Below are 12500 nucleotides of genomic sequence, written 5' to 3'. Positions count from 1 at the left end.
ACCTCATAAATCAAATGGAGGAGCACCGACAGTTGCGAGGCCGCAATCTCACCATTGATCGGCTGTACACGTCACTCCCACTCACAGAATGGTTATTCGAAAAAGGAATAACAGTCACAGGCACAATACAAACAAACAGAAAGGGGTTACCCCAAGAAATGAAGACGACTGATGGACGAGAGGAGCATTCCTACAAAGTTGCTTGGTTCAGGGAAAACAAGAACGTGAGCCTCCACTCATACGTGGTAAACACCAAGTCATCAGGGACAAAGAATGTACTGTTGGTCACATCCATGAAACCCATCCTCGGAGTCACAAAAGACGATGGGAAACAGAAGCCGGCTGCATACAAACTGTACGACTACACAAAGGGGGGGTGGGGGGGGGGGGGGGCGGACGTCATTGATCAACGGGCAATGAGTTTCACCTGCGAGCCGAAATCCAACCGGTGGACAATTGTGGCCTTGGCATACCTCCTCGATACCTGCCGAGTCAACGCACTGACGATCTATGCTCTCAACAAAGGAGAGAAACCACGAGAGCTCGATTCGTTCGACTTTGGACTGACGTTAGCCGAGCAACTGACTACCCCTTTCATACAGGCGCGTCCTCTTCGGGGATTATCGACACCCATTGCCCAAAAGATGAAGAGAGCACTAGGAACAGAGGCAGCCGGCGTGCAACATCGAGAGCCAGGGGGAGATCTGTTGGACCATCATGGCGATTCTCGTCGTCGTTGCAGGGCCTGCTTAGATCAGTCACATGGAGAAGGACATAAACTGAGGAAAAAGGCCATGCCAAATAATCCAAGCCAGTGCCAGGTTTGTGGTGAGGCATGTTGCAAAGAACATACTGTTCACTTCTGTCTGGCATGCTATGCAAAACAAAACTAACTGAAAGAAAAAGGAAGAAAAGTGGACTTCATGCTGAAAAAGGGACTTTCAGGATTATCAATTGTCAGGTGTCTCTTACATTTTGTAAACAATAACAATCTCGATTTGATTATGATATTGATCTAATTTGCACATCTCTTCATACATAAATTACAGTACGCCAAGTTCAAATGATTACATGTATGCCAGTCAAGATTGCATACATGTATACTTATTAGTTATTACCAGATAAAGAAATGTTTGCCATCTTTTCCATCTACAATTTTAGGGTACAGTACAGTCCATGGTTTGCATAAATTAGATCGAGTTAGACTTTGAAGATACAAGGGTACAGTTGTTTGTTCCTGTCATTCAATATTGTTTTCAGTCATTTAGTAGTCAGATCATATCAATGCAAAAGTTGAATTTTCCTGATAATTTTACTAATTAGTATTCATTACACTGTCTGTTTGATATATGATGTGCCCCAAGAACAGTTATGCATATGATTTGCATAAATTGAATATGTGATTACATGTAGTAGACTGTGAACATCCAAATATAAACTTTTTGTAACTGTCATTCAATACTGTTTTCAATCATGTAACAGTCAGATCTCGTTATCAATGCAAAAGTGGATTTTGTATACTTTGTGCTAATTAATATTCATGACTGTCTGTATGATATATTATGTGACCTGAGAACAGTTATGCACATGATTTGCATAAATGTTATGTTATCATCAGTAGACTTTCAACACCCAAATATAACTGCCATTCTTTATTGCTTTTGAGCATGCTGATTCATAAGTCACATCTAATAAATTACTGTGAAACATTCAACTTTCTTGTTGCTAATGAATATTCATTTGTCTCTAATTTGCATAATCATTTCCCACATTTCAATCATAAATTGTCAAAACATACACTAAACATCACCTTTCTTCAATTTCCAACTAGAAAAAAGATTTCTGCCCTGACGTGGTAATCAAAATGTGAAAATTCAGAATTTCAAGAAAAATTAGCATATTTGCATAATTAATTACAATTATAAATATGAAATTTCAATACATGTCATTAATTTGACTAAGCTATCTTTTAGATTATATGACAAGCTACAAACATGCCAAATTTGATTGCATTTTCTCCATAAATGGGGGGAAAACTGAAAAAAATGAGAATTCCTTGAAAAAATTTGCATATTTGCATCATTAATTAGACAAATTAAGAATAACAATAGATATCATAAATTTGACGATGCATTCTTGTAAAATACATGATGGGACAGACACGCCAAGTTTGGTCACATTCGGTCGATAAATGGCCGAGATCTGAGGGGGGGGCAAATTACCCCCCCCCCCCCCCCCCGGGCTATGCAGTTTCAAAATAGCCCGGGCTATTGAGGGTTAAGGGCTTCATCATCCTGACAAAATTTACTTTGTTGAAATGTTCTGTTAAAATCACTATGAAGATATGATGGTAAAGTGCCATTTGTATGGATAAATGAGCATATTAGAATTTAATCACCGAATCTGGAGAACCTTTGGCATCAGCACTTCAGCCATATGGGTTCGATTTTTTGTAGCACGATGGAAAATAAATAGCACAAGGTATCTATAATATGGACGTCAATTGGCAACAACTCATCCGCCTGTCACCTTTTGAACCCTTAATGTTTTTTTCAATCTCAGATTTGCATTCATCTTCGTATTGAACAATTTTGAGGAAATTAGTGAAACACCAATTGACTGTCTGATGCACACAGATAGCAAAAGCCACATTTTCTTGAGAAATTCCACAAATTCCCCTGAACTTCATAGATTTCTAGAACAAACAAAATCTACATCAACCTTGAAATTTCCAATATAATCTTTCTGACTGCTTTTTGTATATTTGAAGAAAACACCAAACTTTCATTGTAAGTAGAATCACTGAACACATATTTTGGGAAAAATAAGGCCAACCTGGGGAAAGGAAGGCTGGCCTGGGGAAAGGAAGGCAGACCTGGTGGAAAGGAAGGCTGGCCTGGGGAAAGGAAGGCCGATCTGGGGAAAGGAAGGCCGATCTGGGGAAAGGAAGGCCGATCTGGGGAAAGTAAGGCCGATCTGGGGAAAGGAAGGCCGATCTGGGGAAAGGAAGCCCGAACTGGGAGAAAGAAAGGCCGACCTGGTGGAAAGGAAGGCCGACCTGGTGGAAAGGAAGGCTGACCTGGGGGAAAGGAAGGCCGACCTGGGGGAAAGGAAGGCCGACCTGGGGGAAAGGAAGGCCGACCTGGGGGAAAGGAAGGCCGACCTGAGGGAAAGGAAGGCCAACCTGTTGGAAAGGAAGACCAACCTGGGGGAAAGGAAGACCAACCTGGGGGAAAGGAAGACTGACCTGGGGGAAAAGAAAGGCCGACCTGGGGGAAAGGAAGGCTGACCTGGTGGAAACGAAGCTGACCTGGGGGCAGAAGGCCAACCTGGGGGGAAATAAAGCTGACCTGGGGGAAAGAAGGCCGACCTCGAAGAAATAAAGCCGACCTGGGGGAAAGAAGCCGACCTGGGGGAAAGAAGACCGACCTGTGGGAAATAAAGCTGACCTGGGGGAAAGAAGGCCGACCTGGAGGAAATAAAGCTAACCATATTTCCATTCAACGTTGCTTTCATTATACCTTATAAAGTGCATCCCGGAGACAAGCTAGAGGATGAAACTGAGCAACGTCTTGCATTCTGCTGCTCCAGTCCAACAGTATTAAGTGATCAGCTGCAGACCTCCTTTGCCAATGCTCTCGGAATGATTCTTGGAATTGTCCTTCCAGCATTCCAACCGTCACACTGCCACAAAAAGTACCAAACAAATTATGCTCTTTGTAATTCAACTACAAGCATTTGATGAAAGTTGGATTCCTTAAAGTATATGTGTGTGTGTATACATGTATATATATATATATATATATATATATATATATATATATATATATATATATATATATATATATATATATATATGTCAAGTAGTAGATTTGTTATTGCCTAAAGTTCAGTTATAGACGTTGGTTGCTAATGTGTTATGATTTAAATGTTGTCTAAAAATGCTATTTTCATAAAGTTAATAAAGGGTTTTTGCTTCGTTTTAGTTTTGCTCGCTGAGGTCAGGCTGGACAAATTGTATACGTGTGCTTTTTCGAGGCTAGATAAGGCCGGTCGTGAAACCACGCCCACATGCGCGTGATTTTGTGTAACGCGAGTAGAATGTTTAGAGTGCAGACATAAACCTATCGTTAACCATATATATTTTGTTTTAATCACAGCAACGCATGACTCTGTATAAACATGCTTTGAATTACTCATGTGAACCCATATATTTGCTCTGGGCTTATCTGGCCAAGCATGCACTCTTTGCGAGTTACATTTCTGTTTTCTCGGAGCCCAGAGAAACATTTGGTCCGAATGATAAGGAAGGGCTGACTCCCCCGAATGACAGAGCGGATGACGGTGGGGGCTTGGCCCACCGGGGAGGAACCTCTCCCAGTGTTGTTTGTTCCCTCGGAGATTTCCTGATAAAACGTGTCCCTATATAAATGGACTGGGAATCAATGTGTTTCCAGGAAGGCTTGACTTGGCATGAGACTGGCTCTTGCTGTAGATGTCTGTCTCCTCCGGATCTGTATAAGTTGGTTTTTAAATAAAGCTGCGTCATTTTTCAGGCTATTTGTGGACTTCTTTGCAAACGAAGAGCTGATTCTTCACAAATGGTACCAGGAGTGGGGTGTCAACAGACGCGGAGGACGGGAAGCGGAACCCGGGCGACAGAAGGAAGGTCCCGAGGCCGGGACGCTGGCACTCTAATTTGATTAAGGTGAGCAATTGTTTTATACCAGAGGGCTATCTTTCCAAATTTGTACCTTGCTTCTTCGAACGGGTTCAGTCCGCTTCCCTGTCATCCGCGCTGTCTGCACTCGAACAGAAATTGTAAGTAAAGGCTCATTTAGGCCTCAGAATGACGTGGTTTTGTTAAAGCCAGGATAAACAAGTAAGGATAAACCAGGAAGGACTTAACAGTAAGCTTAAAGTTACAGTTAGCACCAGGAGGGGAAAATGAGGTCGGACAGCCATATAGGCTGAAGCCAGGTGGCCAAGATTTTTCCAGGAAGGAACAGCCCAGAGACAAGATGGGGTATGCCATTGCATGCCAGGGAACGAAGGGCTGTGGCTAACTTAGATAGAAGGCCAGAGGTCCAGATAAAGCAGGCCAGGATCTGGTGGACAAGAGAAAATAAATAAGCTCACAGGAAATGGGCCAGGTGGCCACAGGGTGAGAAGGACAGGAATGGTTTTTGAAATATTGAAATTTTAAGCATTGCAGCTATGGTTATTGAAGCTACAGGACAGAGGACAATTAAGTAAGCAGTTAAACAAGTAAATCAGCGAGTGATGCCGCTGGACCAGATGCCAGACCAAGACCCCCCACCCCCCCAAGCCCTGAGCCCTGTCCCCGGGCTACAGGCGCCACCTCTCCCACCCCCGCCCCTGTTCCCCCAGGGGTTAGACCCCCAGAAAACTAGACCAGCCGCCCCTCAGGTTCACCTTAGCCCGGGCAATCCTTTTAGAGGACAAGAAATTAATGGGGCGGACAGCGGGTTCGCGGCCCCAGAAGGGCTAGGAGTATTGTATTGTACCCCTCAGTGGAAGGGCTCACGGAATCGGAGAACTCACAGCCTACAATCGAGATGTGTCCCTTTAAAAAACCATTTGAAAGAACCAGATTTGGCGGCTATGCAGGAGCGGGTGAGAACCTTGCTGGCTGAACAGCCCGGTCACGTACCGGAACTTATGCGTTTGTGGATACAAAATACAGGCGCAGATTGGCGGGACGTCTGCCACATGGGAGAGGCTGTATTGCCAGCGCGGGTGTGGGACCAGGCCAAAGTACACGCACGCTGGCCGAATGTAGCACCAACCCCGGCCCAGACCCTCGACGATTGGGGGGCCCTGGTCGACCTGTTGTTGGCCGGGGTACACATCGCACTAAGGCTAACCGACCAATTAGATGAAGCGGCCGAGCAGTGGGACATGGGCGACGATAAGAAGGCCGATGTAAAGGACGACATGTTGCAAATGATTGCCCAGGAATCCATAAGGGCCCCCTCCCCAAAATTTGGAACCCACAAGGGCCCCCTCCCCAAAACTGGAACATACAAGGGCCCCCTCCACAGCCGCAGAATTGGGCCGTGCAAAAGGACCCCCCACCCCCCCCCAAGACCTGAGCTCAGTCCCGGGGCTCTAGGCAACACCCCAACACCCCCGCCCTGCCTTCCCTTTTTCACCTCAACCCACCCCCGTCCAACCCGTCCCCAAAAAAAAATCCTTTTCCTTGAATGAGAGACGTAACATGAATGAGCAAAGACTGTTTGGGAGTGGCTGGAGAAAGGCATGATTTGAGTCGATCTGAGTTTCGCGCGAAGAATGGGAGACTCACTCGTATATGAATGAGGAATGAATGTATATTGGGATGTTAATTGACGTGTGTATCTAGCCAATGTATTTGTCTGTATGACATATGCAAAGCAGAGGGTTTCGGTGTGAAGCTTTGTAAGTGATCTGCTCGACGTGCGGGAAATTCAGGCCGGGAATGTCCATTTTAGCGTCTATCCGAGAGAACAGGCGAGGTCCTGAACTGAGTCCGGATTTTCATCTGTTTGGGAGTTGTTTGGGAAGCGAATTGATATAAATCGGGTCAGGAAAGCACCCGGAGTGCCCTTGTCGATCTACTGTTGATATGAAGCGGTTGTTTTTTTTGCGATGTTTACGAGCTAGGGATGAGTTCTGACAGCTCAATGTTCTGACAGCTCACTACATGCCAAGTCGTAGATTCTTTATTGACAATTCTCTGTTATGACAGCCGACTGCATGTCCCAACGTGAGGTAAACCCCGCCGGGAACGCGAATAGAGCGGCGTGCAGGGAGTGTTGAGATTCGTGCGGAGGCACGAGGGTGCGCGCCAAGACGGGGGGGGGCGGCGTGGCGTCATCGCGTTGAGATGGTTGTGCCAGGTCGATCGGCGATCTCTGAATTTAAATCGGATTTTTGTCATGTGTGTTGTGAAATTAAACGTCTATCCGAGAATCCTGGCAATGTTCGTTTAATTAAAATGTGGTACAAACCTGCGTTTCCGCCGTGCGGCTCCGTGGAAGTTAGAGTAGAGTTATTGTGTGTTCAGGCAAGAGCCGAGCGAGCCGCGAGTCACGGGTGTGCTGTATGAGATTTGCTCAGAGTGCCGGCGATAACTCGCCCACTCTCAGAGGAGGATGTGTGCCCAAATGCATTGTGGGTCATTTCGACTTTGCTGGATGTCGGACGTTCATGTCAGACGAGCCATGTCGGAATAGTGGCCGGCTGCGACATATATGCCAGGCAATGTCACAGGACGAATACGTTATTTAAGATGGATTTATATGGATGGATGGACTTATAAGATGGATTTTTATTTAAGATGGATTTATAAGATGGATAGATGGGTGGATTTATTTAAGATGGCTAAAATAAACGATTTCAAGACAGAGTAATTAATTTCCGGAGCCAAGTTCCAACAGGAAGTCTTGTTCATACAGTAAGGTACAGTGCGGAGTGGCGGCTGGAAGATGCATCGATGCATTTGTGTTGACCAATTCGAAGTTTGACCTTTTAAAGTTTAGTTGACCTTTGTTCGAGATATGCAAGGGAAAGGTCAGAGGTAATTCACTAACCTTGGAAGAACGACAGGCAGTCAGTCTACGAGGTGTTGCTTTAACGACAGGATATAGAACTTAAATCTGGAGAGAATATCGGGACATATATTGTGGGTAAAACCAAAATCATGTACGTAATTAATGAACAGTGAATATCGAGTCCTGTTTGTCGTTGTAATTGTCGTTGATGTCCCGATTCAGGGGTCTCAAGAAATAAACAGACTTCCGGTGCCGACCGGAAGCGTCAGGTACAGTACGCTTGGAATTTAATTTAACCGAGCCGAGTACAGTGACGTGTTCGATCGAGCTGTGGGGATTTGAGATGGATTTGAGTCACGTTAAATGGAGGACATTTGGGAGGATGAAGAGATGCAAGTAACGTGGATTAAGTTGTGGTATCACGAGTTGGGTGCCAGAGATATTGTGGTTATTATAACTCACTGATTATAGGGGGCGCCGGGCGCACCGAGTACAGATCGGGTTGCATGATGGAGCACGCATGCATGGATTTTGGCTTTGCGAGGCTCCGGATAGAAATTGGCATTTCGATGCTGTGGATTATATTGTGCCTGCCCGGAAAGGTGATGTCCTGTGCTGGGGCTGGCGACATGCCTCTGTTATTTGTCTGTCTGTCGGTCTGATTGTAAGTCTTTGGTACTGGGAGGGCTAATTGAGTGCTTAGGCGTCATTGTTCCATGGAGGCAGGAGCTGTGAGTCACAAAATGTAAACGGGAACTTTGTGTAACTTTGCACCGGATCCACAAACAGAGAGATGGACAGGACAACAATGGAGTTTATATGGACGGGTTTGGGGCAGTTTCAATCTGACGATTACAGAGTGCTTTGTTCCGTTCACGAAACATGTAAAATTCATGGAGTTGAAGTGGTTTGCAAAAAGGTAGCAGAGTCAGTACTGGGATGCAACCTCGTCCAGGGGTTTTGGTCCAGCCTGCAAGGAGTCCAGGGGCTTGTTTCAGGGCTGGGTCGCCAAAAATGGGATGCTGTGCCCATCTGGATGTAAAATTATCCATCAAGGACGGGGAATGATGTGCAGTGTGATTGATTGGAGGTAATAAGGATTTGTGTTGATTTCCTGATTTGAGTTCATCTGGAAACAAAGACAGATGGGATTAATGTGTATATCAGGAACATTTTGGAAAGAAATATGGATATACGACATTACTAAAATATAACCAAGCAATTGAGAGTTCTTGGGTTAATGGGATATAAATAAATGCATCTACAAGTTGATGGTTTATAAAAAAAAATTTAGTTCTGGATGATACTTAAACGATGAACAATGTTGGCAATATACAAAGAATGTGACTTGTTTTTTGGGGGGAAAACATGTGGTTTAAATTTGGTTGGCTAAGTTTTAAAGATGGAGATGTTTCGCAGGACTCTTATGATTATTTATATGAGTGGTGGACTATTCCATGGCGAAGCATTTTCCAGTTTATTGAAAGTTGGATAAGAGGGAGTATCCAGGAAAAAAGATGTTCAAGTGAACTTTGTGCTGTGAAAAGAATGTCGAGTTAATGGAAGTGTTTTGTTCGATTAATTTTGTTCAATTTGTGTTCAAATGACCATCGATGTTGGGGGCAAAGTTATGGGTGAATTTGGTGAGTGGTTGTGGGCAAACGAAGATTAATTTAGATTTATCATAGTTAAGTTCGAGGAAGTTGATTTGAAGCCAGAATTTCATTTGGATGCCAGAAAGGAGAAAGGAGATGCTGAAAGCCAGAAAGGAGATGCTGTTGTCTACTCTGAATGACAGGTGGTGGTATCCAGGGCGCTGAGGAGTTTGTTCACGTTGTAAAGTTTGTTTATTTAGTTTGTTTATTGTAGAGAAGAGTGCTTTTGGGATTCCGGAGCCAGAGTGGATAATTTGAGGGTAGTAGGTGGAGTAGAGGACATCTTTGCAGTGCTGTAGGTGGTCCTTGTAGGCTTGGGGGTGAACTAATTTGGGTTTAATAGGCACAAGCTGGTCTAAACAGGGTGAGGAGGATGGTGTGATTGATGATGTCAAAGGAGGCGTTGAGGTGAGGAGGATGAAAATGTTGAGGTTGCCGGCATCAGAGGAGAGAAAAGGTCGCTGGTGATTTTGAGGAGAGCAGTTTCAGTACTGTGGCTGGAGCAGAATCCGGATTGGGATGTTTCATACAGGTTATTGGCAGAGTGGTGATGTTTGAGTTGAGTGGCCACAGCACGTTCCAAAACTTTTGACAGAAAGGGTAGATTGGAGATGAGTCTGAAGTTATTTAGGGTGTCAGGGTTTAGTCCAGGGTTTTTTCCAAAATGGGGGTGAAGTTTCACGAGTTTTTGGGGAAATCGGTATGTGAAGCTGGATTAAGTTGGAACTGCTTGATGAGCCATGGAGATGGATTGGGTTTTGTTGTTGGTTGTCTGGGAGTTCGGTTGTTGCATTGCCAAAGGTTTCTGTGTGGTGGACACACTCGTTGGCTGTTGTCTTGTGTGACGTGGATGGAGATGTATGTGGCTGCGTGTGGCTGCCTGGAGTCGGGAAGACGGCTACAGTGGTTGATATTGGTTGTGGATCGTCCGGGGTGCTTCGATTTGCATAGGGGGTGAAGATTGGGATATTACATTATTTTAAGTAAGTATTGGTATGAGTAATTACATAAGTAATTATGAGTTATTATGAGTATTAGTTATGAGTAAGTGATTATTTTAGTAAAGTTACATGTTTCGCTGTGTTGTGGATCTGCGGACAAGCTAGTTTGATGGGTACCCTGGGGTCTTCGGCGTGTCTATGTGTTTGGCTGTCTGTCACACCGGACTCTTGAATGGGTTTTCATGAGACGAATTTCAGACATAACAGTGAGAATCTATTTTGAGCGAATCACAGTGGGTGAGGAAAACATTGTGTGTGACCAGACACCAGAACTGACCAGAATTGAAATTGGAAGTAGACCAGGTTATTTCTATTATTTGTTTATTCGTGAAAATAAATAAATAATAGGGGGAGGTTAATGGAGGTTAATGGTGGTTTGTGTGTGTTAATGGAGGTTAATGGTGGTTTGTTTGTGTTAATTCTAGTTGAAACTCTCGCTGAAGTAATTTTCGTTTATTTTTATTTTTTGATTCGATTTGAGAGTTGAGATGATTGATTTTTTATTAATTTTATAATTTTATTTTTATTGATGTTGGAAACAGGTAATGGGATGCTGAGAGAAGGATTGAATTTATTTTGAATTGGACTGGATTAAATGGGATTGAATTTAAAAATTGAATATTGGATAAAATTGGATCCACTTGAAAAAAAGTGGATTAGGAAATTGGAGAAAAGGTGTTCTATGAAACTATGAATTGAATGAATTGAATCTATGAATTGGAGACCTGTAGACCAGGCGCTCCCAGGAGACTTGTGGACCAGGTGTTCCACCAGAGGAAAAAGACCAGGTGTTCGTGGAGCACTTCACCTGCAAGAACGCCTTGGAACCAAGGTGGAAGGGACCAGTCCAGGTGTTGCTGACTACACCAACGGCAGTCTTTTGCGAGGGCAAGACTTCGTGGATCCACGCCACGCACTGTAAGTTGGCCATACAAGCACCAGACACTACACCACAGCAACCACAGTAAGGATGGGCCTAATCATAGGTACAATACTATTGATAGCGACAGCAGCTAGGGGAAACTCCGATTCCAATAGATGCGAAAACGAAACCCGACACCTCACCGTAACATGGGGACAAAGAGTATCACTACCATGTTTCGAACAGAAAGCCCTGCACACAAATTGGGTGAACATAAATTGGCTAGCACTGTCGGCAGGGCCTGGACGCGTTGGCATGGTACTACAAAAGCAACGAGAGTTCCGGGAAGACGGGCAAGCTAGCATTAAGACCTTGGCCCAACCAGGATACCAATGGGGAACCCCTGATTTTAAGCTACAAACACGCACACGCCTAGGGAAAGACATGACCATGCAGGTCCGGTGCAGCGTCTGGACCCCTGGCGCGGCCGGTGGCGAAAAGAACTACATACCATGCATCGAATACATACTCACGCCACAACCCCAGAATAAGGCCCCAAAGAAGGGTGAAAACACATATTGGAAAGTGGCCAGGGAGGTGGCAACAATTCAAAATAGGACACACTGCTGGTCGTGCATGCGCTTTCCCCAAGCAGGCACCACAGGAATACACATGATAGTGCTACCTCTGTCCCTCAATGACCTCTGCTCACAACCTATCGATTCCCCATGTTTAGTCACCACGCTGGAAAGAGAAGGGGTTGACAACGGCAAGAGTTGCAATCGACAATTTAATTATCGCCCGTCAATGATTGCCCATGTGGCCGAGAGGCCTGCCCCCGTCTGGGTCAAACCACAGAAAGGGAAGGTCTGCGCCACTTGCGTATGGGAGAATCAGAATGCGCCTACACTCTCCCCGGGAAGCTGGGACAAGGGAGCTCGGGGATTACATTACGAATAGTACTGCAAGATAAACACAACCACAACATAACGGCTATAACATTCTCTAGGGGGGTTAGTAGGATTAATGGGGTGGTAAAGGGACTCCAGTGCTTATCCACCCACCTGGTCCCACCCCATGGGACAATGTTTATATGCGGCGACAAGGCTTACCCCTATTTACCAAATAATTGGGGGGGCACATGTTATCTGGGTTCAGTCCTTCCTGACGTTGAGATACTGGATGAGCTAGACCCAAAGTCCTTGGACAGGCGTTATAAGAGGTCAGTCATGAACGAAGATGGAACCACTAAACTACACGGGAGTCTATGGGAAAAGGTGTTTGGTTTCTTCTTCCCAGGAGCGGGCACAGTCATGGATAGTTTCCGAATAGACAAATTGGCTTTGACCCTAGAAAAGGTGGCAAACGACACCGCTACGGCTCATGACATACTATTGGACACGGTAATTCACATGCGTACAATGGT

General features: G+C 44.8%; 1 protein-coding gene across 4 annotated transcripts in view; it reads right to left on the bottom strand.

Moving 5' to 3' along the window:
- The window catches only part of LOC137427412 (ubiquitin carboxyl-terminal hydrolase 8), a 171873-nt gene that overhangs the window by 64072 nt on the left and 95301 nt on the right, over positions 1-12500 (bottom strand). For all 4 annotated transcript variants that reach the window (XM_068116890.2, XM_068116889.2, XM_068116891.2 and 1 more), the window contains one exon: positions 3522-3684. In XM_068116890.2, coding sequence (XP_067972991.2) covers positions 3522-3684 — 163 coding nt within the window. The remainder of the gene's footprint in view (positions 1-3521; positions 3685-12500) is intronic.

Source organism: Myxine glutinosa, chromosome 2, assembly GCF_964187855.1.
Source record: "Myxine glutinosa chromosome 2, kmMyxGlut1.1, whole genome shotgun sequence".
In the NCBI taxonomy this organism is placed as follows: domain Eukaryota; kingdom Metazoa; phylum Chordata; class Myxini; order Myxiniformes; family Myxinidae; genus Myxine; species Myxine glutinosa.
The sequence above is the reverse complement of the archived record's forward strand: the minus strand, read 5'-3'. Positions and strand labels throughout refer to the sequence as shown.